Consider the following 25,193-nt stretch of genomic DNA (forward strand, 5'->3'; position numbering starts at 1 on the left):
CTCCTCCTGCTCGCTCCTTCGCGGGGGCTTCTCCTTGTGCATGTGCTTGGCGGCCTCGATGAGGTCAGCGTTGATCTGGTTCCTCGCCTGCATCCTCCCTGCCATGTCCAGCGCGGAGATCCATCGATCCTTCTCCTCTGCCGTTGGGGCTGCGAGCACGAGCTTGTGCGCGCGCTTGGGGGCGTGGAAGAACTCCTGGTTGAGGAGGACGGGGCTCTTGAAGTCGATGCGGAACGCGTACTTGCCTGCTCTCGCGCTCTTGCACTCCCTCACCTCGAAGCCAGCAGGGATCGGGAACCTCGCGTCCGGCCCCGAGTGCCAGCACGACACGTTGCCATGCGCGTCTAAGTTCATCCGGACCCTCCGCCACTTACCCTTCCCCTCCTCGAAGTCGAGCCATCCGTCCTTGGGGTTGTACTGGTTAACGTCCTCCCAGCTCTTCTCCCCCCTCTTCGCGTGCTGCTGCTGCTGCTGTTGCTGCGCCTTCGGCTCTTCCTCCCCTCGAGGCTCGAACGATGCGTCCTGTGCCCTTAGGGCCTCGAAGGCTGCCTTCCAGCTCGACTCCGACCAGCCGCACGAGGCCGCAAACTTGTCGCTTGCAAGATCCCAAAGCTGGCCCACGGGCGCCTCGTGCCCCTCGACAGCGTGCAAGAGGCGGAGGGAGTTCACCACCCAGAAGCTTCCTCGCTTCCCTCCCGTCCCCGCATCGTCCCAGACGGGCTCAGGGCGCAGGTGAGCTTGCGAGCACCAGCTCTTGGGCACGCAGCGCATGCAGTCGAGGCGCGGGGGCTGGCTGGAGGTGGAGCAGACCATTCCCATGGCAACGAAGTCCTTGGTGGGAGGGACGGCCTTCCAGACGTACACCTTGACGCTGCCGGAGCACTTGGACCATGACATCTTGAACTTGACAGGGTGCGGGAGGAAGGAGTTGAGATGCTCCTCGTCCAGCCTCGGGCTCTTCGAGAGTGTCCCAACCTGCGCGTCTAGCAGCTCGAGGGTCATCGCCTTGAACTCTGCAGGAGGTCGGTTCATCCTCGGCCTCCCGATGCCGATGGCAGCGTAGTGTCCCAGTTGCACCTCAACTACGTTCCTCTTCAGGATCGACGGGTCCCACTTGGCATGCCAGATGCTCGTCTCCTTCCTCGCCCCCGAGTAGTCGCTGTTCCACACGTGCAGCCAGTGGTCCACCGCCTTCACCCTCACCTTAATCTGCTCCAGGTCTTTCCACGAAGGCGCCAGCCGCTGCCGCGTCTCCCGCACCTCCTGGTCAAGGTAGAGCTCGTCGATGGGCTTCGGCCTGATGTCAGAGAAGTTCATCGCCTTGCCCAGCTGGGTGGTGGCCTCGTCTGCCGACTCATCCTCCACCTCGAAGGCTGCGTTGAAGTCCGCGAACCTGATCCTCCCATCGCCGCTCTTGTCCACGAAGCGGACGATGGCGTAGATGTCGTCGGGCGTCAGGCGCATGCCCAGCCACTCCAAGCCTCCCCACAGCTCCGAGCAGCTGCAGGCAGGAGAGTCAGAGAGAGTGAGGGGAGCGAAAGGAGTCGAGGGAGTAGATGGTGAGCAGGAGAGTACAAGAAGAGAGTCAAACATCGCACGAAAGTAGGACAAAGACAAAACCAGGAAGTTGAGGAGGAGGAGGAGGAGGAGGAGGAGGAGGAGGAGGCAGGGGGATGAGCAGCAGGAGACCTGAGGAGTCCATCGCGATCGTAGTCGAAGCCTCTGAAGACATCGAAGACCTTGAGGCCGTTCCTTCGGATCGAGCTCCTGACTGCCGTGATGATGGATAGGAACTCCAGGTGGTGATACTCGTCAGGGGTGAGGAGCAAGCGCGATACCGGGCACTCCCTCCAGTCCTTGAGTGCTCGCCTCCTGCACATGCGAACCTCGTTGAAGAACGTCTGCCTCTCCTCCCGCGAGTTGTTCTGAATCGCCCGGATGGAGGTCCCTACGATCTTGTCCTCGAAGTAGAGCTGCGAGTCGAGGAAGCGGTAGGAGGTGACAGCGGTGAGGTGCTGGAGGGGAGGAGACGGCACGAAGCCCTTGCTGGTGTCCAGCAGGATGCCGCTCATCCCCTTGGTGATCATCCTGAGCCCGACAGAGCACAAGGCTCCTTCCTCCACCAGCCGACTCCCCTGCCGCTGATGGATGATCCCTCTAAGATGCTCCGCCTCGTCCAGTGCGATCGCCACGTAGAACCTCGGGCGGTGGACGGTGTTGAAGGCCTGGCTGACCATCATCCTGTCAACGTCCGCGAACGAGGCGCGGAAGTCGCCGGGGGGGCTAGCGCGACTCTCGGAGACCCTGTGGACGAGCTTGCTGAAGCTATCGTCGGTGAGCGTCGGGTCGACGAGCTCGGCGAAGAGGCGGAACTCGTTAAGGGAGAGGTATCCCTTCCTGTCCACGTCGAAGAGGTCGAACGTCCGCTGCAGCCTCATCCTCCTATCGGGAGAGTCGAACATGATCCCTACCTCCGACGCCGCCACCTCCTTCACCTCCGACACGTCCGGGATCCACTCGAGGATCACCGTGATGTTCTTCAGCCTCCTGTGCGCGCTCATGCACCAGACCCGGTGGAAGTGATTCTCCGACATGAGCAGGTACGGGTGGAACTGGATCGGCTTGCCGCCCTCCTTGAATCCCAAGTCCTTGTACACATAAAAGTCCGAGCAGGGATAGAAGGCTTTCTTCATCCCTTCGCTCCCCTGCGCCAGGCTCTTGACCGGCCATGGCGTGTGGGTCTGCCTCTTCGTTGAGAACGGAAGCTTTCCGGTCCCTGCTTGCTCCAGCTCCATCGTCTCCTCCTCCATCTCCTTCTCTTGCTCTTGCTCTTGCTCCTGTTCTTGCTCCTGCTCCTGCTCCTGCTCCTGCTCCTGCTCCTGCTCTGCTGACAGCGTCCGCTCTTCGATGAACTCACTCTCAGGTAACTGCGCAGGCCGTTCTTCACTCTTCTCGTCCGTCCACGTGGCGATCTTTTTGATATGATTGACCTGCTCCCGCTCCTCATCTCGTTCCAGCAGGTCGTTGTTCTGACGATGCATGTCCGCTAGCCTCTCCGAGAAAGTTCTCTCACGCGGGATTTCACTCTCAATCTTATGAAAGATGAGTCAGCCGCACAGGAGGAGAGAGGAGGAGGAGGAGGAGGAGGAGGAGTAAAGGAGTGAGGAGTGAGGAGTGAGGAGTGAGGGAGAAGAAGGAGGAAGGAGGAGGACGAGCCCAGTGGAGGGAATGAGAGGACGAGAGGAGGGAGGATGCGGTGTGGGACACAAAGGGGTAGGTGGCAAGAAGACAAGAGGGGGGAGGGGTGGGGTGGGTTTCAGACCTGGAAGTCGAGCCTCTCGAGGAAGGCATCGATACAGCGAACGAGCTTCTTGTCAGAGTCTGTAGTTCCCACGTCGTTGCACCGCCACACCAGGAAGTTGAAGGCGTTCTTCCTCCACACGTTGCGCATGTTCTGCTCGCACAGCATGTTGAACTGGACCTTCTCCGACCTCATGGAGTTCACGACGAGCCATGCGGAGACTCGCTCGAGCAAGTTCAGCTTCTCCTCCTGCGACTTCTGCGACTTGACGGCCTTGAGATTGTCGTCGATCAGCTGCTGCACTTCGGGGATGACGAAAAGTTGGATCGTCTGCCCCATCCCGATCCCTCGCATCCTGTACGCCCCCTGCGCGTAGTCGCGGAAGGTCATGTCCTTGCCGAGGGTGAGGACGGCCTTGGCGTTGAGGCAGTGCTGTATGTCCATCCCTGTGGTGTGAACCTGATCGTAGAAGGCGAACCTTCTTGCCTTGTGGATGTCGCACTGGTTCAGGGGCACTACCTTGTGCCCGTCCCTCAGCAGGATCATCTTCCTATCCAGCTCATCGAGGAACACCACTCCCTCTGCCCAGCTGAGTCCGGCCTCGATCAGATAGCTCGCCACCTCCAGGTTCGTCATGCCTGTGATCAGGGCGCCGGTGTCGATGAGCGCGTGATACTGCGGGTCCGAGCTGCTGGCGATGAGGTCGAGGAGGCTCTTGACGCTCCAAGGGGACTCGATCATCTTGGAGCTGACGACTTTGGGGTCTGTCAGCACGTGCTGCAGCTTCCCGTCTGTCCCCCGGTCGTACCGACACTTGCCGAGCTCCAGAGGAAGGAGCTCCGATGGCGTCCCTGAGAATCCCAGGCGCCGTTTGAAGAGCATGTCGCCTCCCAGCTCCTGCCCGGACGCCGACAGCTTCATGGCCTGATGCTTGAGCACGTCGGGGAATATGGTGTTGTGCAGGTAGTTGTGGATGAGCTGGGGGAGGCGGTGGAGGAGCTTGAAGAGAGGCTCGAACTGCTCAGGGTCGTCGAAGTCTATAAGGCGCAAAGGCCAAACTTCCACAGGGTCGCTCCTCAGCTTCCTCACCCCGGGGACTTGGAGCATCTTCTGGTGCTCCTCTCGTGCGATCCCCCGGACGACCCCCCCGGCCAGGTAGACCCACTCCACGAATTGCCTCGAGCTCGGCCTCTTGGCGAATGGCCCTTCCTCGTCGAACATGGACTGCTGCAGGTCTTTCAGCAGGCCCTTCAGCTCGTAGTGTCGGAGCCCCTCGTAGCGGAAGGCTAGGATGGTGAGCGAGATAACGATGTCGGGGTGCGCGAACTCCGAGCGCTCGCTGGGCACATCCTTGCCAACGAAGGGGACGGCGGTGATGGAGCGAGACTTGGGGACAAGGTACTCGGCGGACTTCTCTCTCTCGATCTGCTCGAGCGAGAGCAGCCCGTAGGAGACTCGGTCGATCTTGGCGAGGACGAACGGGATAACGGAGTGAATGAGCTCGTGGCAGAGGTTGAGCATCTTGAACACCTCGTCGTCCACCTTTTCCACGTTGATCCCGATCTTGGAGAATCGCTCGCTGCCCTCGCTGCTCGACTTCTCGACCGAAAGGTAGGAGATGATATGCGCATCGTCCACCCCCGACTTCCTCTGCATCGAAAACCAGAACACGGCCCACCTGATGAGAATCGGGCGGATCTTTTCGTTGTAGAACCTTCTGCTCAGCAGCACAAGGTGCGGAGTCCGCTGCAAGACCCTCAGGCTCGTCCCTTCCTCGATGACGACTTGGATCTCGCGCAAGACCTTCTCCGCCTCAGCGCTGCCATGCAGGGGCACGCTCATGGAGCCGGAGGTGGCGTAGAAGAGGGCGTCGAGGAGGTGGTACGGGATCTCCCACCGGAACCCCTTGCCCGTGTTGGTCTCGGTGAGATCCAGCGGCTCCTTCTTCCCGATGGGGAAGTTCAGCTCCGACTTGAGGGGATGAAGGACGAGGTCGACCTCGTCCATGAGCAGGGCTCCGGAGAAGAACAGCTCGAGGATCCGCACGCACAGCTTGGCCTGCGACCTCAAGTTCCCGACGTCGAGGTTCTGGCTCGAGGAGGCCGAGGGCGAGTGGTCGAGCATGTGGAGGATCTCGATGTACTTGAGGAAGAAAGCCTTGATGTCCACCGGAGTCGTGACCACCACTGCCTTGCTGTTCCTCGCCTTCACCAGCTTCCTGTACGTGTCCATCGTGACGTTGCGGAAGCGGTCGAACTTGAAGGTGTAGACGGGTTTCCGGATGAGCGCCGAGAACCTTTCTCTCATGATGTACCGCGAAAACTCCAGCAGGGCCCTGGGGACCACCTGGACAACCAGCCGCTTCCCATCTGCGAGCATGAGAGCCAGCAGCGGGCAGACGACCGTCGTCTTCCCTGCCCCCATGATCAGCTGCTGGCACGTCGACCCTCGCTTCGGGTCAGAGACGGCAGACATGAACTCCTGCACAAGGTCGACTTGCTGGTCCCTCAGCATGACGTTATGGATATACTCGAAGACCAGGAAGCGAGGGTCGAAACTCATCTCCTCTTCTCTGTGCTGCTTCATGTACGTCCTCCTGATAGTCAGGGACTTCGCCACGAGGTTCGACTTGAGGATGAGCTCCTGCAGGATCGTCGGGTCCTCCCGCGCCTGCACTGCCGAAGTCTTCTGGAGGGCCTTCAAGCAGTCCAGCAGCTCCTTGGCGTCAGTCAGGCAGCGGCGCACGTGGCCGATCCGAACGACGTGCAAGATGTGGTGAATGGTGAGGCTGACAACAAGTTCGGCCGACTCCCTGTCGAGGAAAGGGTTCCACGTCAGCAGCTCCTTGATCGCGTCTGTGCAGATCAGAAGGGTGACGAGGTGGTCGAGCTCGACGTAGGGCTCCTGCTTGCCCAGCCTCGCCATCTCATGGCGGAGGCCCGCCCAGGCATCATCCGAGGAGCCGGAGGCCTTCGACTGCGGCACCTGGTTGGCGAGGGAGAGGAGAATCTTGTGTGAGGTCTCGACCTTGACCTTGTCCTGAGCCTGCACTGACTGTAGGGACTTGATGAGCGATTGGATGCCCGAGATGACTTGTTCGAGCTCCTTGCACGTGGGGTCGTTGACATACTTCTTGATCTCATCGTCGTACAGCATCTTCATCTTCATAGTGATCCCCTTGTTCGCCTGTCAACCCACAGTCACTCGCAAATACAGTCTGCAAGGAGGAAAGACCTGCTCGGCATAACACTTGGCGTCGTCTTCCAGCCTGTGCAACATCGAGATCGCAATGTGCGACCTCGCGGCCTCGTGCTTGTTGAGGTTGAAAGAAAGCTTGTCCGACACCGGGGGCATCCCCTGCTCTTGGCGCGTCTGTGCTGACAGCAACTTGTCCAGTCCCAGGGCGAAGAGAGGGTTTCCACCGAAGACCTTGACGTCTTCGGGGGTCAGCCCAACCTCAGCGTTGCCAACTTTGATCTTCTTGGTTGGTTTCAACGTCCTCGAGTCGCAAGCATAGTCGGACACTCTTGTTGTGATGAGCTTGCGGGGGAGGGTGGAGAAGACTGGGATCTCCGTGGTGGACGGCAGGAGGATCTTGTCAAAGAAGGGGAAGCACCAGTCAATCTTATCCCGCTTCTTCTGAAGATAGGGCTGAACTTCCTTGCAGATGCGAGAGAACGGGTTGTCCATTCCCTTGAACATCATCTTGAAGACGCTGTTCGCCTGCTCCGGCGCAATCTTGGGGCATTCTCCAGCATTCATCCCGATGCACAGGCTGGAGTTGCGCATGAAAGCGCGAAGGACGGACATGAGGAGTGAATGCTGCCTCCACTCTTTGTCTGGGAGCATGCGGATCATGAGCGAAGCCATGTTGAACGTCTGGTCCTGCCCGAGGATCTTCACGTTGCACGTCCCCGTCATCATCTCGTAGAAGAAGAGGAAGCCGAGGTCGTCCTTCCCTCCCTTGAGCTTCATCCCATTGCTCAGCCACTTGTTCAGGCAAGCCACTGCTGCCGTCCCGATGGCGTCCGGCGGCCTCTTGTAACTGACGTTCTCAAACTTGGACAGGAAGCCGTCCTGGTCTGAGTTGAGGCAGGACTTGTCGGACACGCTGTCAAACTCCTCCTGCAGAGACGGGCGGGTGGGATAGTGCAAGAGCAGCGAGGTCGAGCAGTCGGTAAGGGCTCGCAGGAACTGCTGCCTGTTGCCCAACTTGTAGTTGAGGGAGACGGTGACGTGATTCTGCAGGAGGTAGAGCTCCTCCTCCACCGATAGGCGGCAGGCGGCGGACACGTGCTCCAACTTGGAGAGGTAGTGAAGCATCTCCGAGTTGATGTCCCAGGGGGGGGTGATGTCCGAGTTGGAAGTCACCAGCGAGATCTTGAGGCGGCAGGCATGAGCGTCGGGGAACACGTCGTCCTCCAAGAAGCGAAGCTGCGACAGCAGAAGCTCCTCCTCGTGCGACAGCTTGGTGTCCGAGACACAGCAGTCAGCAAGCTTGAAGACATCCGTGTGCTGGAGGTTGAGGAAGCGCAGGAGGAGGAGGTTCAACGCTGACGCGAAGGTCTGTGTGAAGAGGAACATGGAGGAGATGTGGACGGGGTAGATGTACTGCCTAACGCTCATGCAGCTCAAGCGCAGGTTGTCGTCCCTGTGGTTAAAGATGAGTTCTGTTGAGATCAGCTTCCCGTTCTGGTAGTTTCGTCTGAATGGCAAGCTGGCAGGAGTTATGATCGACACCTCTCCTTCCATGCTCTCCAACACGAGGCCGTGCGGGATTCCCCTTACAATCTTGTTGAGATGAACGTTGCGATTATGGCTTATGAAGAGCCCAGCATGGCTGCTGCTGAAGAGACGAGTCACCCCATCTGGACACACCTTAGAGAAGAAGGAGAGTTGTAGCCTTGGCAGCTCGATCAGGTCGATCGTACAGCCGTTGCTCTCACTTCCTGGTGGGATCTTCGACTTGGTCCAGACGAGACAGTGAGAAAGGTTATCCATCTTCGACAGCATCTGTGCAAGTCGGTACATGACACTTCCCTCTGGGGAGTTGCACAAGTTCAGCAGGGTGTATCCCTCGTTGTCGGAGTACTCGAGCGACTTCTCTTCATTCCATTGCTGCTCGGCAACGATCAACGGGTATTGCGACGACCTCACGAAATGCTTTAGCGGAAATCTCTCCACGTGAGCCGCGGCATTGTCGCTCCGGCTCGAGTTCCGCACGAGCTTGATCTTGAGCACGTAGGAGCTCTGCATCTTCTGAGAGATCTCTGGCTTGTAGTAGCCCGTCAACGAGTCATCTTCGTTCTGCCAGAAAGTGTACTCGTCGATGATGGCGTCCGGCAGCAGACCCTTCAGCAGCAGCGTGGGGACGAAAGTCTGCAAGTCCTTGGGTGAAGTCCCCAGGTTCCTGGTGATGACGAGCGACTCGTGGGCCAGGACAGGCCGACTGATGGCCGGCCTGCCATCGCTGTTGCTCTCTGCTGAGGAGAACTTGCTGTAAACCCCTCCTGTCTCCAGCGGGTGGAGGGGGGGCATCTCGTGCATCGAGAAGTGCCAGTCCGAGGAGAAGACCAGCTGGCGATGGAAGCGACGGCCGTGCTCGACCACGTTGTAGATGTGCACCACCCTCTGTGCACGGAAGATGACGATCTCGACGAGCGAAGTCTTAGGGGCCAGCGTGTCGATCCATTCCTCCTTCTCGGACCGATGGGAGGCCCGGAGGTGGAGGGTCCTGCCGGAGTTGGTGAGGATGTAGAATTCGTTGGGCGCGTCGGAGACCTCCCCGACCTCTCTGATGTCTGTCAACTTCACCGCAAGCTTCGGGTTCTTGCCCGAGTTGTAGTCCTTCTGACTCTCGTAGTAGGACACCTGACTCCCACTGAGGACGAACCAACGGCTGTTCCACTTGTTCAGCAGAGTCCCACCAAGCTTCTTTAGCTCTCCCTCCCTCAACACGGTCGACTTGTCCTCTGTGATGACCTGGAAGCCGCACAGGCGCGCGAACGGGGACTTGGAATCGTACGAGTCTTCCAGGTAGATCTGCTGGACTCCAGGGAGCAAGTCGTTGTCACGGCGGCACTGGTCCCAGATCTCAGAGATCCAAGACTCCGAGTGATGGAGGGTCTCGGGATACTTGCGCTTGAAGCGGATCTTTGGTGCTCTCTCGTCAGGTTTCCATAGAATCAGGTCGTGGCGTCGGCCTATCAGCCTGTACCATAGCCTCCTCGTCGTCAGCTTGATCGCCGCACACTGCGCCATCTGACCCTCGCTGCCGAACATCTGCTCAAACTCGGGGAAGCAGGATATCCTCTCGTCCACTCCCTCCAGCCTGCTGGTGTTGAGGGAGAACGTTCCTAGTTGGATGTTGACTTCAATCTCTCCCACCTCTCGACCGCGGGTGTACTCCCTCTGCTCCTCGATCTCCTGCTGGTCCGACGGACTCCTCTGGTTCGAGCAGGGCACGAACCTTCCAATACAGTTGCGCCCGTCCATGCTCCTCCAGAACCGATTCTTGGCGTAGCTCTTGTCGATGCTGGCTGACGACGTCAGGGAAACGATCCTTACGATCGCCTCCATCACTTCGTTGCGTCTTGCCGGGTCAGCGTCAAGCCACGACATGATCATCCCCCTCTGCTTCTGGAATATCTCAAACAGCTCCGATTGCAGGCCGTTCCCAAACATGTCTGCCTGCTCTACCTCGGTCTTCACCCGTTTCTGCGGCCCGAGACTGAACTCCTTGGTCTGAGACCTGAACCTTGTAGCAAGGAACAACTGACTTGACAGGAAGTTGATGACTACGTCATCGGTCAGCTCGTCCGGGGAGAGGTTCTGCCAAATAAAGACGCAGTGCGCGTACAGGTAAGCCACTTTGCCCATCTCATTCTTCTTGATCGCAAAGGAGATCCAGCGATCAAGGATCGATCGAGCCTGCTGATTCACAATCTCTCTGATCTTCTTCCTTTCCACTTCGATCTTCTGCAGGGTCTCCTTGTCCGCTCCGAGGCCGTCGACACTGCACTTCCACCCGGGACCGATGCACGAGTCTCTCTTCTCCTCGTTATAACGGACAAGGAAAATCATGAAGCCCTCGATGCGAACGAGGAGGCGCAGGACGTAGAGGATGATGGCGGCTGACTGGTTGGTCCACCGGCCTGTGTCGAGCTCAAGGGCGAACTTCAAGACATTCTGCAAGGCACTGAGAATGCCCTGGGGGGCCTTGATGAGCTCGTTGAACAGCAGCCCGCAGTTGGTAGCCAAGTGGGAGCGGTCAGGGGCCGGGACGACATCGGGGACCACATGAACCTCTCTTGGCTGCCACAAACTTGGCTCGAACATGACCGAGTCGAGAACCTCCTGCATCTGAGCATTGGCGAGGACCCTGATGTTCTCGGGGGAGGCAAAGAAGTTGATCACGAGGGGGATGCGGATATAAGGGACGGTGAGGAAAGAGAGGAGGATCTCTGCGTTGGTTGGACTCAACTTTCCACCAAACGTCGGCAAGTCACGAACATGCAGGACATCTTCTTCCGACTCGATGCGAGTACCACACAGGGTGGTTGGATCGGCTCCCCCTCGGATGCTGCTCCTGGGTCGACTGCTGCGAAACAGCTGGATCAAGAAGTTTTCTTTCTTGGTCCCCTGCATCCCCTCCGGCAACGAAAGCTTCATGTCCATACCGAAGATCTTTGCGCTGAACCTGTCGTCGACGACCCTCCATGAGATCTTCGCGTCTGCTGCCGTCCACTGCTTCACGTCAGGGAGACCCGACGGGGCGTTGAGAGTCATGAACTTGAACAGCGCGACGATGTCGCGGTAGAATGCTAATTCAGGATAGAAGTCCACAATGTCACACCTCTGGCCAGTGACGTAAAGGTACAAATCATCATTTACAAAGCCCATCTCCCAGCACATCTGCTTCATGAGCTGAGCACTCCCGCAGGGATGTTGATTTTGACTCGCATCGGTGTCATAATACTCCATTGGGAACAGGACATGATCGTCCGGCACCTGCGATCTTACACCGGTAAGATACTCGAGGATGCTTGAACGACACGTGCAGAACTCTGGAGCGAACAACAACATGTCCTCTGTCACGACGACGTAGGCGCTGGCATCGATCCCAAAAGGGAATTGGTCGAAGGCAGCAGTAAGTGGAGCTTTGGCGTCGAAATGCAGGCTCAGCATGGAGGGAAAGTCAACAGCCCTCTTCCTCAGCACGGCGTCGGAGATGGCCATCATGCTTCCGAAAGTCAGGAGTCGAGCAGCTTCCAACGTCCTTGTGTGCGGCAGAGACATGATCGAAGCTGCGTAGAACCTGCTGATGTTGTGCACGAGGCGGAGGACATCAACTTGCGTCTCATATCTCATCGGCTTCTGCCAGATGCACTTGGAGCCATCGGGATGCTGAGAAGTTAGAGGGATGGGGAGGACGCGCAAGAAGACATGGTGGACAGCAACAGCGAGGTGGAGGTTCATACTCCGAATCTGCTTCCCCTGATTTGAGAGGAGAAGGCAAATGTGCTCCAACTCTCTCAGTGCCTTAATAACATCCTGCAGTTCGACAACTTCATCCGGGATTCGTGTAAACTGGATAGGACGAAAGATTTGCTGCTCCGAGTCCAAGGGCCCTGCCAGCGCCTCAATGTCTTCGTCTCGGATGAACCCATCGAAGAAGTTGAAAGGTCGGTACTCTGCTTGGACTCCATTCTCTCCTGTGAGGTCAAGAACAGCTGGGAATTCCGAGTTAGAGGAGTCTAGCTCTTCAAGTCTGTTCTCGATTGAGTTGCAAACGCCCAGAATGGCCACGACATGTTCTCGCTGCAGGATGTTCTTCGGCAACGAAGTAACCTTCTGACAAAAGGAAGCCAGCTCCTTGCAAGCATAGCGACACACCCTGGCATGCGACGAGTCCAGACTCTTCGCACTCTCCAGCTCTTGTCCAAGGTGCCTGCAAGAGTGCCACCTGACGAAGAGCTCCCAAGTCATCTGCTGCTCGTAGCTCAAGCCTTGACGAGCCAGCACAAACTTACAAGCTTCAAGTATACAATGAATGAACGACGGGTCCCCACCCTGAGGTGGGACTGTCCAACCCGTGTTAAGAATATCGTCCTTGTCATTCAGAGCCTGGGTCGCCAACAGCGGCCGCAAGTTGAGATGAGGTAGGAAAGTTTCGTAGAGGAGCTTCGCCTTGTTCTCTTCGTTGGGCCACACCAACATCCGGCTCAGCATAAACCAGAAAGACGAATCTGTCAACTTGTTCTCTGGAATTTCTTGGAACACCATGGTCATCTTATACTGCATGTTTGCTGATTCGGTTACGTTTGCACGGATAGGATGATAGCTGAGCCCGTCTGGTCCAGTATTACAGATAGCTACGTTGAGAACGTCAGACGAGATCCGCTCGATGACGATCAGAACTGCATAATCTTCTTTGCCATCAGCCCATCCGGCAGGAATAAAAGTGAAGGCTTTAGAAGGCAGAGCCTTGATTCTGGTCACAATCCCGTTTATGTATTCGAGCGCAGACTGCTCATTCTTGGATCCTGTTGGCACATTGCTGCTGAGATCAGCAAAGTCCTTAACAATCGACATCAAGGAATCAATCTTCGACGTCACCCCCAGTTGATCGAGTGAGTCTCGCCACTCAGTCGTCACGTCAGGGAGCGAAGTCATCAAAAGACTCGCAGCATCCTTCGCGAATGTTTTCTGTATCCCATGCTTCTTGTGAGGAAAACAGCCATCAAGAAACAAGTCCAGAAAAGCCGTATTTTCCCAGACTGGCATGTTGGTGCTAGATTTGAAGAATGAGTTGGTGATCGCGGACAATTTGCCTGCCTTTGATTCCTTATCTGACGTTGTCCCTGTCGGTTGAGATGACTTAGATTGTGCGAAATCGGGAATGGAGTTGGCAATCTTTGCACCAGCTGCCTGCTTGGCTTGCTCGATGATATGTGCGGCAAGCGCATTGGTCACGGTGGTTGGCTCTTCGGGTCGTTCCCACTGAGACTTCCCAGTCTCAGCATTGAAGTAGAAGGTAAGTTTGGTCTCGGGGTCTTGGTGCGAGGACCATCCCTTTGGCAGAGGCTGTTTGTCCGACATGCCGCGTTCAGCAGAGCTCTTTCCCCTTGATGTACTCCAGAGGTGCCCTCCCTCACCCTGAATGCACGGTGAAGAACATTCAACAATAGACACAAGAAACCACACCTTCAGAGGTTTTCAGACAGCAGAGACATGCAGGAACACTAAAACACAACAATGTCAGCCTGGTTGATAGCGCTCAAGTGGAAACAGAGAAAATCCAAGTTTAGCTTCAAGATACAATCTGGGAGGCGCTGGATAATCGCGAGAGATGTGCCAGGGAGAGCAGGGCGATGAGAGATCATGGTATGTAATCAAGAGTAGACATATGAGCAGGGGTAACACGCATGCAGGTGAACAGTATCGTCAAGGCATCCGTTCGACCCAGAAACTCTGGTGACATCAGCACACGGAAAGGTACTTCGAACCCACATCATGCAGGTCACAAGAAGACAGGAATGAGCGAGGAACAGCATATACAATGTTATGCAAAATAGAGAGTATTGAGCTGATCCAACCAGCTCGCATGAGGTATGAAGAATATCGAACACAGAAACCCACGCTTTTCTCGGGGATTACGGCGAGGGCAGGAGAAAGGAGGAAGAGAGCAGATCAGATTCTTGATCGGAAGGGAGAGGACAGGGAGGAGGGTCAGGAGAGAGCAGGAGAGAACATGGAGGGTCGACATGCAGCTCCGTTGCACACGTTTGCATGCTGCTCTTGCCTTTTCTAGCCCTGGGGGCGCATGGCGCGTCAGACTCCGTTACAGCTCTCAAAAAAATGTAACGTCTTGCAACCAGGCTCCGACTTTTCAAGTAGTGACTACTGCTGCTGAAGGACACTCAGCAGTGAACCGTTCGGAGTTCGTGACTCAGTGAGAGTCGGAGGCCCGAGCCCGGCCACTGTGAGGCCCGGCCGCGCCCGGGTAAGGGGCATCGTAATGCACTGTATGCACTGCACGCCCCGCCAAAGGCGCTGGATGGCGAGTCCGACGGTCTCTCGGTTCGAGTCGTCGCGGCTCAAGGCCTCGGGCCTGTACGGTCCTTTGCTGCCATCACCGGGGGCCGGTAGTATGCGCCGTCTCATTCCGAACTGAGTTCCTCGGCGGCCGGGGCACAGCGATACCGCTGGCATGGCTCGTGGGGGGAATGACGGTCCTGCACAGTTGACTACGGTTAAGTGAAGGTATCAGCGCCGTTTCAAAGTTTGGCCTGTGCGTCGGAGAGTGTCAGGGTCAAGCCTCCTCGACTAAACTTGACTTTGAGTAAAGGTAAGCCTTGAGGCTGGCTGAGTGGCAGTAATGTTTACTCGGATCACCCCGATCCCGGGCCACTGATTTCCCCCCTGCAGTGAGTCGGAGTCCCGGACGGCGGTCGCCGGGCCAACTTCCCGCCCCCGCGGCGAGCCCGTCACCCGAGCCGCCTTGAGGGTTTGAGTCACTTGAAACGGAGGAGCCTGCCGCGTGCGTGACTGCGCCGGGCATCGGATCGTTGAAGTTGAGTGACACCGCCGAGCGTACCTTGGACCCGGAGGCCGCCGGCGGCGGGCCGGTCTGACCGTGACAAAAACCCGAAAGTTTTCCTTTGGTACAAATCATCGTACAGGTTTTCCTACTCAAAACTGTACTGCCAGCAATCAATAGTAGTTTGTTATAGAAATAATAATATTATTTAATTCAATCATGGTACTGATCAAATGCCCAAAACAAGATTTGTATTGAATTATTTGGATAATGTCATTATTAAATTTCTACCAAGCTTCTCCTTAAGCTGTAAATCTATTTTATAGTCGTGCCGGCCGCCGTTCGTGCGGTGGGATGGGAGAGGAAGGAGGATGGCAAGGAGCTGCTGAAGGGGCCAGGACCTGAGCACGAAGATCACCGGAAGCACGATGATCAGTAGGCGGGGAAGACCGGCAGGATTTTGAGGTTATGGGGCTGGGAAATTAGCAGAGCAAGAGGAGCGGATGTGACTTGTGGAGGCGATACGGAACGATGAAGTCAGGTAGATTTCGCTAAGGAAAGCTTGGATTGAAGCTCTGAACAAGTGAAGAGAGCAACTTTAGAAGATTTGATGCCCTGTTGAGTGCATCTTAATACTCAGACTGTAAGATTTGGTGACTCAGATGGAGTCACGTTTGAGGAGTAGTGTGTGACGCGCAAAGACTGTCCGAGAGACTCAGGGGAAGATTTCAGTGCAACAGATTATGATTGTCTCATCTCACCTTTCACATCATTTGCTGATTCTTTCTCTTCTTCTCTTTTCATTGTTGCATTTTGCTGTGCACTTACGAGACATTTAGGCAGGTTCATTCCAATCATGCACGGAAGTTCTGCTCTCCGAGCGTTGGCCATCTTTCTCGCACTCTCCGATGCCCTGTGCTTCACTCCTTCACTCTTCTTGAAGCACGGTCAACGTCACCTGCAGCTGGCAAGAGTGTCCGCGAAGATTCAGAACAGGCGGCATGCTCAATTGAGAATGGAGGCCGAAGGCCCGGGTCTCGAAGGAAAGTCGGTAAGTCCAGAGCTCTAGCAGCCGTCTCTTGCTCATTCTCGCGGCAGGTCGTCATCGTTGCAAGAGACGTCGCCGTTGCACGCGGTCCTCCTCAACGTCAACAGGAGCAGCAGTGAGTACAGAATAGAACGTTGTCAGGTCTTCTCAAAGGGTTGAACAGGTACTACGAGGAGCAGCCAACGCCCATGGGAGAGATGCAGATGTCCAAGTCTGGTGTCAACACGGTAACCTGCTTGCTTGACACGCAATGTGGCGACTGAGGCTTGCGGGCAGATGGTTCTTGTCTCCGGCGCTGTGGCTGCCGCTGCCGGCGGATACTTCGGCGTGAAGGCTTACAAGGCCCGTCAGCAGAGGCTCGTGGAGGAGTTTGGCTACTCCATGATGATGTACTGGGGAGATGCCAAGACCTCGCAGGAGACTGTCAAGGAGTACTTTGGCAAGGTTGGCCCGGTGATCAACATGTTCCACAAAGCCGACATGTTCCGTGAGTACAGCAAGCGCCTGGCTCAGGACAAGGCCCTCAGCATCACCTCCCTCAATGACTTCACTGCTGTCACCAAGATGATGGGCGTCTCCTCTGGTATGGCTTCAAAGCAGATCGCCAAGGCAGCGGAGGAGCTCGTTCCCTACCCCAACCCTACGGAGACCTGGGAGCGCAATGCCAACAAACCCTCTGTGCTCGGAAAGCTCCTGTGGCTCACGGAGCGCTGCTTTCCCGACCCCACGACGATCCAGAAGCTGCGCTCAAGGTTCCCCAAGTCTTACAACGATGACGTCATCAACGTTCTTCAGAACACTCTGACCGAGCAGGCGTATAAGGACATCCTGAACGCCAATGGCGGGCCTGAGAATGGACTGCAGCCTGGATACGACGTGCTCGGTCTCTCGAAGGGAGACGCAGAGGCCCTCATTGAGAAGATCTTGGAAGAGAAGAGGCTGGCGGAGGAGGAAGCCGCTCGTATCGCCGCTGAGAAGGCTGAGGAGGAGCGCGTCTTGAAGATCAGGGAGGCTGCATGGAAGGGACAGCAGGAGAAGCTGAACTTGAAGGATGGCAAGGTAAAGACGCACGGAGAGGAGCCCAAGAAGGACGAGCCGGTGCAGAGGGCGGAAGGGACCCACGAGTACGAGTGCACTGTGTGCGGCTACACCCTCTTCGTGGCCAAGGGACGCGAGTTCAAGTTCTTCGGCGATAACTTCAAGTGCCCCCAGTGCGGAGCAGGGAAGCAGTACTTCAAGGACAACGCTGCGGAGTGAGGGTCATGAGGAGGCGGAGCGGAAGGGGAGACGACCCTGCCGATGGTGCCGGAGGAGCTTCGGTGGCTGCGGGGGACCTGACGGTCGGGTCGAGAGGGTGCGAGAGACTTTTTGTTAGCAGCTATTTATTTTGAATGAAATTAATCGATCTCGGTGAACCCTCAGGAGCCGGAGCAGCCGCTACCCTCCTCCCTGCCCATCATGTCCTGTAGTTGATCGGGCAGATCTTGCCCTCAACCACGATCTTGTGTATGTCCTCCTTGGTGAGGAAACCGTCCTTGTCCTGCAACGTCCTTGAGAGGGGAGAACAGCGGGGAAACGAATCCAAGACCTGGTCGAAGAGCACCAGCATGTCTTCCACCTCCGTCCCGCTGATCTTCATCTTCCCCTTCTCTTGCGCCTCAGCCACGGCCTGCAGGAGGATCACAGACGAAGTCTCATCCCAACACCATCACCGTCACGATGCTCGTGAGATCGATTCGCCCCTGCCACAAGTCAACGCTCGGAAGCTCTTCCCTCCCACTCCCCAGTGATAAACCATACGTTCTTCTCCCGATCGAGCATCGCGAAGAGCTTGTTTGCATAATCCTTCTCCCTCTCGTCATCGCTGAACAGCTGCGACCAACTTTCAACCCCCTCCCGACCTTCTCCACCTCCCACCTTGCCGCCCTCCGCTGCATGCCTCTGGCTCGACCCTTCCCCGCCAGACGGACGTGCATCGTTCTTCTTCGCTTGGCTCTTGGACGTGGGTTGCAAGAAGTTGATGTCATCGATGACCACCGTGTCTGCGTTAGAGTCGAGGTTGGGATCCTTCTTCCTTGGCCGTCCTACTTTCCCTCCCTTGCCCTTCTTCTTCTTCTTCTTCGCCTCATCAAACTGCTCAGAACAGCATCACTCCTTCCTCCCCGTCCGCCCAGGAGCAGAAGTCGTTACATCTTCGTCAGATGCTGCATCGTTCGTCGACTGAACTTCCCACTGGCGGCAACCACGAGTCAGAGCTGTTGAGGCTCCGATGCAACCAACAGCACTCACGTCCTCGTCCTCCGATCGATCCTGGTCTCTAGACCCTAGGAATTGCCAAGGCAACAGAAACATCCATAATTAGACCAACTTGGCAATTCACAAAGTGAACCAACTTTTCTTGCTGTTGGATGGCGATGTGCCTGAACGATGGAAGCAGAGGCTGTCAGGGAAAGCGCATTCAAATGAACAACTCTCACCCTTCTTGGCAATGCTTTTTCTCTCAATAGTCTTGGTCGCCTTTGAAATAGGATAAATCATCATCCCCCCGTCTCAGCTCGAAAGCTCAGGCACCTTCTTGGGACCTTCCTCGTGATTGGCGTCTCCTCGCAACGTCGTCACATAGGAGGGTGCTCCCCCCTGCCACCCATCATCACGTCCCCTGCACTCCATGATGCTGCAATCGAACTTGACGAGAATCTACTCCCTCGCCCTCCGACCTCGCCGCCTGCCGTGAGAGTTTGACTTGCGAAAATCGCATCCCACATCCGCGCAGTTTACCTGATCATCGCCAGCTTCCTTGGACCGGGCTGACGAGAATGTAAGTCACCGACCCACAAACAGTCCCTTCCGATCAACCTGCTGCTGTCAAGCTGTCTGAACCCAACTGCCAGCACTTCAGCTCAGGTCGCGAAAGAGCAAACAGCGTACAGTGAACATGTCTGACGAAGCATCACCCATCCTGGTTGTGCGGAATGTTTCTGAGGAGACCATCCCCTCGAAAGGCTGTGAATCCTGGACTGATAGACACGTTATCTTTCCTCTGGACCAGCTTGTGGTCCCATCGCCCTCACCATCATCGTTGTCCCCGTCGCTGTCCATCGCAGCACCGCCTGCTCCTTGTTTACCATCGAGTCCATTCATTACGTCACTCGTCATCAAACTATCTTTCACTCGTCATCAAACTATCTTTCACCTCTTTCTGGGACTGCAACCTGACTGCTGACATACCTTAATCCCCCATCTCATCACAACTTATCGTTTCTTGTCTCCTCTCGTCTCGCCGCTTCTGCTCTCCTCTGCTCTCCTCTGCTCTCCTCTGCTCTGCTCTCCTCTCCTCTCCTCTCCTCTGCTCGTATATCTGCCATGATCTCCTCTCCTCTCATCATGTATCATCTCATCTCCTCTGCTCTGTCATGTCCTGCTCTGATCTCCGTCCGGTCCCCTTCCCTCCCATTATTCTTCTCATCCTGCGGTAGTCTTTCCCGGCCCGCCTCAATGAAGCCAAATCCCGGCGGCCAGCAGCGGCAGGGGCCCGGGTCAGCGCGGCGGCGAAGCCCGGCCCGCGGGCCGGGGCCGCTCAGGCCACTCAGCCTGGCAGCCTCGGACTCGCGGGGCCGGGCTCCCGACCGAGTCAGTCCGGGCTCCGAGCCTGGGCTCGGACGACGGTCCCAGTGGCTCCGTCTCCGACTGGCCCCGGGCCGCAGTGCCAGACTCAGAGCCGCCGCAAGGCCCGGGGACTCCGAGACCAATAGAGTATCCGAGTGACTGACTCCGGGCCAATCTTTTTTTATCTTTTTTTATCAGGCTTTTTTTTTTGGGACAAAAAAAAAAGGTCAAAAACTGGCTGGGCGAACATCAAGTCTCATGAGGCAGGGGGTTGCAGGATGACGACAGAGTTCAGCAGGTCGGCGATGCAGCCGCTGAACCGGGGGAAGACGAGCCCTCACAAGGAGGTAGCAGAGGAGCTCTCAGGGCAGCCCTGGCTCACCTGCCTTGCAGGTGCACTGCCTTGTGTCGGCAGCCCGGTGGGTCGACAAATACGTCTCCAAAGTGACCGGGGGCAACAACAGGTTGAGGAACCGACTGGCAGAGAATCTGAGCGGTGTAGCACATCCCCTCGAGCGACCTCAGGCGGTCCCCTGACTTGCCGCATGCAGGGACGTGGGGAGTCTGGCTGGACATCGCGAATGCGATTGCTAGCTTCACTTGTGTGGTTCTTTATATCCTCCAGACATACCTGGATACCTCAACGAGTGAAAGCGCGATAAACATGGTGAATCAGATAGATTCGTACCAGACTATGATCAACTTCGTGTTCCTCGTCGATTTCTGCATCAACCTGTGAGCTGCGCAGCTGATCAAGATGTCAAGGGGCTAACTCCATGTGAAGGTATGCTGCGGAAGACAGGAAGCGCCATCTTGAACATCCCCTGGTCATGATAGACATCATCACCATTTTCCCAGAATTCATCACCTTCTTGGTTGCCCTGGTTTGTCACACATATACTTGATGGGGCCGTTGAGAGTTCTTCTGCCAGCAACCGCAATTCACAAGGAAGTATTTGCGTGATCAGTACGGGGCTTACGTTCAGGTTGTTTCATGTGGACCTTGCACAATCTCCTTCGGTAACTGTACAACCAGCCAAGTTTCTTGCGTATAGCTCGACTTCTGAGATTGATGCGCATTCTATCACTGTTCAGGTCCATTCTGCCGCGCTTTCCATTCCTTTTGATTTCATTCACGCAGGATGACGAGTGGGAGGTACTCCGTGAACTCGCTACAGGATGTCTCAAAGAGAATCCTGCAAGTTCTTCTCACCTTCTTCTCCATTCTCCTCTGCTTCACAGGTGCTAGTCGCTTCAAAAGCGACAGCCAATGACGCCTGCTCCTGGTAGGCGTGTACCTAGCCTTCGAGGCCCAGAGTGACGTGTGGGTTGAGCCTTTGCGGTTCCATGATTGCCTCTACTTCACCATTGTCACCATTGCCACCGTTGGCTACGGAGACTTCAGCCCAGTCACCCTTGCAGGGAAGATCATCTCTGCTGCCATGATCCTGTTTGCCCTCGTTGTGCTGGGAGATCAGGTGGGGAACGTGCTAAAGCTCGCATGCAGCCGGTGATCCGATGGGTCCGTTTGCAGATCAACGAGTTGCTGAAGCTGATCCACTCGACCTCTCCGTTCTCCCGGGCCGTGTACAAGTGCCGCAAGGCGTTCCAGCATATCGTGGTGTCGGGGGATCTGTCGCAGGAGAGCGTCCGGGAGCTGCTAGTTGAACTTTTCCACGAGGACCATGGCGTGAACAGCGTATTTCACGTTGTCTTCCTGTCGCCAGAAGAGCCGTCCTTTACCCTTCAGAAGCTCCTGGGTAGCCCCGAGTACCTTCAGAACACCTTGTACGTCCAGGGTTCTCCTTTCGATGAGCGGGATCTCAACAGGGCCTGTGTAACAAAGGCTCTTGCCGTCCTCTTCCTCTGCGACAAGGTGACTTGAGACGTCTCTGTCTTCCTCTAAGGTTGACTCTCGTTTGCTGCGCGAAGGATTCCGTGGAGCCGAAGCTTATGGATCAACGAACGGTGGGACAGTTTCGTCTTTTGGGAAGCTCTTGGGGAGGCTGACTGGCAGCCCCGCAGATTTTCCGGGTCGTTGCAGTGAACCAGTACTTGACCAAGATGAAGACAGAAGTGCCTGTACGCCCGCCTCAGTCTCTAGTCCTCCCTTCCAGCAACGTTTTGGCTTCCTCCTCGTCGTCCTTCCTCCTCCTCCTACTTCTTTCTCGACTTCTTTCCTCCTCCTTGTTTGTCCACTTTCTTCTTGCTTCTTCCTTTTCCTATCTCCTCTACCTCCTCCTTCGGCTCCTCTTCCAGCCTTTGACGATTGCATTGCAGATCTTGTTTCAGCTGATCAAGCCGGAGTCTGCTGCTAACTACATCAACTCTTCCTTCCGCGTCCCCCTGAACCAGATCGTCTGCATAGATGAGATCAAGATGCATCTCCTTGCCAAGAACTGCATCTGTCCCGGAGTGGCCACCCTCGTCTGCAAGTAGAGGAGGAGGAGGAGGAGGAGGAGGAGGACGAGGAGGAGGACGAGGAGGAGGTGGAGGTGGAGGTGGAGGTGGAGCGGAGGGAGCGAGAGGAGAGGGAACGGGTGGGGGAGGAGGTCAGCGGATAAGGAAGAGGGAAGGAGTCTCGGAACCTGACACAGCTGGCAGCCTGATCCGGACCTCTGACCAGAGGCGATCTCGCACCATGGACTCGTGGGAACAGGAGTATGTTGTCGGGACCAACAAGGAAGTCTACAGGACCAAGTTGTCACCCAAGTTCGCCGGCATGACTTTCGGGCAGATTGCAAACCGGTAGACATGTTTGATGGGACTCCTCCTCCTGCTCCTCCTCCTCTTCTGCTTCCTCTTGAGTTTCGAGTTTTTCGTTTACTGCTACCGTTTCTCCTTCCCACTCTCTTGCTCTTCTACCTGCTTATCCCCTCCTATCACCATGCTCCTGCAAACCCCCCAGTCTTCCTCTTTCTTCTTCTCAACATCATCATCATCCTCCTCCTCGTCCTTACCCCAATCCTCCAGGATATTCCAGGAATGCGAGTGCATCGCGTTTGCCATCGAGATCATCGACGTCTTCGGCGATCGCCGGGTGGTTCTCAACCCTTCGAGGTACGAGATCCCTTCGGGCGTTCACTTCGTCTACGCCATCGCCAACGACCTCTCGGAGGCCGACACCATAACCTCCTTCGGTCTCGAACTCGTGCCCTCCGGCAGCCAGCCGGACCTCGCACTCTATGAGTCCCCGAAGCCCGCCGACAGCATCGGCAATCAGATCTCCTCCCTTCACCGCGAAAAGGCTGACGTCAAGTCGGGAGGAAGCGACGGGTCCGTCGGGAGGTGCGAGCCCATGGCGGCTCGCTTGTCGCGCATGAAGCAGGTAGAGGATGAGGGTGAGGATGAGGGTGAGGGTGAGGGTGAGGAGGAAGGGGGAAGGGGGAGAGCAAGGAGGAGGAGGAGGAGAATGGATGAGAATGGAAGAGGAGGAGTAGGAAGGAGGAGGGAGGAGGAGCTGCGAGCCTGACGTCCGTCCTCTTTGCAGGCGTTCAACATCACGGAGCAGCCGAGGACGAAGGAGGAGATGACTGTGGAGTCGGTGGAGAAGCTAGTCAAGGGTCACATCCTAGTGTGCGGGGAGATCGGCAGCGTCTACAACTTCATCGAGACGCTGAGGTACAAGCACGTGACGCTGGCACCCATTGTCATCCTCTCCAACAAGCCTCTGTCGGAGGAGGTGAGCAGGGGAGGGAGAGGAAGCGGAAGGGGAAGAGTGAAGGAGACAGGGAGAGCAAGATGTTTGAGGACGAGATGAGGGGAGCCGAGGAGAGGACGACAGGGGGAGAGAGGAGGAGAAGGAGACGGGAGGAGGAGGAGGAGGAGGGAGGAGTTACCTATGCCTTCTCCTGATTTTCAATCGTGCAGATCTACAAGAAGATCTGTTTCTTCCCCGAGGTCTTCTATGTGTACGGTACCCCGATGCAGCAGAAGGACCTGCTGAGGGCTGGAATCCTTTCCCTCAACACGGCTGTGATCTTCTCCTCCTCTACCGATAATTCCTCCCAGCAGAACGACGACTCGTCCCGCAGGCTCTTTGACGCCGACGCTATCCTCATCTTCCAGAGCATCCGAAAGTGCCGACCGACCGCCAAGATCACCTGCCAGCTCAAGTTCAAGGAGAACATGATGTTCTTCACAGAGTGCATGGAGAACAGCGACGTTACCCTTAGCCCCTCCTTCGCCGCCGGCCATGTCTTCATCTCCACCATGCTCGACCGGCTGCTCGTGCAGTCCTTCTACAACCCCAGCATCATCACCATCCTCTACGAGCTCATCGCCTCCTCCGGCTCCCTGAACGCCGAGTACGCCTCCAGCATCGTACATCCCTCCACCTTGTCCAGCGCCCCCGTCCCCCCCAACTTCGTCGGCAAGAAGTTCAAGGACTTGTTTCAGTACCTCAACTCCAAGAGGGGCATGCTGGTCATCGGGTTGTACAGGTATGCTCCACTCCTACTGCTGCTGCTTCTCTCTCTCTCTCTCTCTCTCTCTCTCTCTTGCTGCTGCTGCTGCTGCTGCTGCTTCCTTGCTCCTCTCCTTGTGCCTTCCATATCCCACTCCTGCCTGCTCTTCAATCTCTTTCTCTTCTTGTGCTGCACTCCATCTTTACGTCTGAACATTCTATCTTTTGATTTATCCTCTTCCTCTTTCTCCCTTTCTCTCCTCCCTTTCTCCTCCCTAACTCTTGTACCTCCTCTCCCTTCCTCCTAATCCTCTGCACCCTTCCTCCTCCTCTCACTTCCTCTCCCTTCCTCTCCCGTCATGTCTTCACTTCCTCCTCCTACAGGGTCAACCCGGTGGACAACGAGGCCCCTCTCCCCTACGTCGTCACTGCTCCTCCTCACAACACCATCCTCAACAAAGACGACTCCATGTTTCTCCTCTCCTCCCCCTTCGAGCCCTCTACTGCTCCCCGCGGCATGCTGAGCTTGAAAGTGATCGAGGCGGAGCTGAAGTGGAGCGAGGAGGCAAAGAAAAGCAAGGGACAGGTCGTCTGCTCCATCGTCTGTCAGGGAGAGCAGTTCTTCTCCGACCCTTGCGTCAACCAGGCCAACCCTCACTTCAACTTCAAGTCCTCCTTCCAAATCATCGAGACTGAAGGATCGTAAGGCTTCCTCCTCACCCCCTTCTCTCTCCTTGCGCTCTATCCTTCCCCTTCGTTTCTCTCTTTCTCTCTACTTCTTCCTGTTCCTCGTTCCCCTCTTCCTCCTCACGCTCTCTCTGCTTCTTCTCTCCCGCTCCCCCTATCTCTTCCTTCTCCTCTCCCCCCTCCTTCTCCTTCTCCCTCTCTCTCCTTCTCTCACCCTCTCCCCATTTCCCTCCTCGTCCTCGTTCCACTTTTCTCGCCCCTCCTTTGCTAGCTTCTCCAACTCCCTTGCTCTTCCCCTTCCCTTCTGTCCTCCCTGCTCTCCTCCCTCCTCCCTGAAACTCTCCTCGCAGGGTCGAGCTCAGCGTCTTGGTCAAGTACAAGGAGGACAGATTCTCCGAATCTTCCGACAAGGCTCGTTCCACTCCTCGTCGTCAGGTCATCTGCAAGACTGAGATTCCCGTCCACTACCTCCTCACCTGCGCCAGCGAGCATGAGGCCAAGACTGGGGTGATCGGAGTCGACAGGTACCTGACCCTGCTGCTGCTGCTGCCGCCACCGCCGCTCCTCCTGCTCCTCCTCCCTCCTCCCTCCACCCCCCTCCCCC

The 25,193-nt window shown here is 56.5% G+C and overlaps 4 protein-coding genes across 4 annotated transcripts in view; 2 read left to right on the top strand and 2 right to left on the bottom strand.

The window, feature by feature from the left end:
* Positions 1 to 216: 216 nt before the first annotated feature.
* On the bottom strand, positions 217 to 12,895 carry GUITHDRAFT_89544 (hypothetical protein; the record flags this gene model as incomplete). The annotated part of the gene is made up of 9 exons (XM_005824667.1): positions 217 to 1,297; positions 1,355 to 1,501; positions 1,690 to 3,053; positions 3,605 to 6,190; positions 6,335 to 6,487; positions 6,536 to 8,169; positions 8,284 to 8,932; positions 9,353 to 9,727; positions 9,860 to 12,895. Coding segments are annotated over 9 exons (11,025 nt in total), but the record flags the coding sequence as incomplete, so codon positions are not given.
* Positions 12,896 to 15,687: 2,792 nt separating this feature from the next.
* Positions 15,688 to 17,304, top strand: GUITHDRAFT_165380 (hypothetical protein). Its single transcript, XM_005824668.1, has 4 exons — positions 15,688 to 15,894; positions 15,942 to 16,006; positions 16,055 to 16,118; positions 16,168 to 17,304. Exons 1-4 carry the CDS (start codon positions 15,700 to 15,702, stop codon positions 17,146 to 17,148), a joined length of 1,305 nt encoding a protein of 434 aa, XP_005824725.1. The 5' UTR covers positions 15,688 to 15,699; the 3' UTR covers positions 17,149 to 17,304.
* Positions 17,305 to 17,347: 43 nt separating this feature from the next.
* GUITHDRAFT_116054 (hypothetical protein) lies at positions 17,348 to 19,028 on the bottom strand (the record flags this gene model as incomplete). The annotated part of the gene is made up of 13 exons (XM_005824669.1): positions 17,348 to 17,431; positions 17,480 to 17,560; positions 17,604 to 17,633; positions 17,692 to 17,763; positions 17,809 to 18,024; positions 18,082 to 18,215; positions 18,272 to 18,331; positions 18,369 to 18,408; positions 18,463 to 18,528; positions 18,670 to 18,698; positions 18,748 to 18,775; positions 18,820 to 18,903; positions 18,963 to 19,028. 13 exons carry the CDS (start codon positions 19,026 to 19,028, stop codon positions 17,348 to 17,350), a joined length of 990 nt encoding a protein of 329 aa, XP_005824726.1.
* Positions 19,029 to 19,775: 747 nt separating this feature from the next.
* The window catches only part of GUITHDRAFT_144721 (hypothetical protein), a gene marked incomplete at both ends in the record, with an annotated part of 5,617 nt that continues 199 nt past the window's right edge, over positions 19,776 to 25,193 (top strand). Inside the window, 17 exons of the mRNA XM_005824670.1 lie at positions 19,776 to 19,844; positions 19,891 to 19,993; positions 20,049 to 20,232; positions 20,282 to 20,381; positions 20,639 to 20,653; positions 20,676 to 20,739; positions 20,788 to 20,975; positions 21,005 to 21,373; positions 21,430 to 21,465; positions 21,523 to 21,579; positions 21,778 to 21,932; positions 22,102 to 22,245; positions 22,471 to 22,825; positions 22,988 to 23,179; positions 23,368 to 23,939; positions 24,287 to 24,604; positions 24,940 to 25,113. Of these exons, the coding sequence (XP_005824727.1) occupies positions 19,776 to 19,844; positions 19,891 to 19,993; positions 20,049 to 20,232; positions 20,282 to 20,381; positions 20,639 to 20,653; positions 20,676 to 20,739; positions 20,788 to 20,975; positions 21,005 to 21,373; positions 21,430 to 21,465; positions 21,523 to 21,579; positions 21,778 to 21,932; positions 22,102 to 22,245; positions 22,471 to 22,825; positions 22,988 to 23,179; positions 23,368 to 23,939; positions 24,287 to 24,604; positions 24,940 to 25,113 (3,095 nt within the window). The remainder of the gene's footprint in view (positions 19,845 to 19,890; positions 19,994 to 20,048; positions 20,233 to 20,281; positions 20,382 to 20,638; positions 20,654 to 20,675; positions 20,740 to 20,787; positions 20,976 to 21,004; positions 21,374 to 21,429; positions 21,466 to 21,522; positions 21,580 to 21,777; positions 21,933 to 22,101; positions 22,246 to 22,470; positions 22,826 to 22,987; positions 23,180 to 23,367; positions 23,940 to 24,286; positions 24,605 to 24,939; positions 25,114 to 25,193) is intronic.

The sequence above is a fragment of the Guillardia theta genome (assembly GCF_000315625.1).
Source record: "Guillardia theta CCMP2712 unplaced genomic scaffold GUITHscaffold_91, whole genome shotgun sequence".
Classification (NCBI taxonomy): Eukaryota; class Cryptophyceae; order Pyrenomonadales; family Geminigeraceae; genus Guillardia; species Guillardia theta.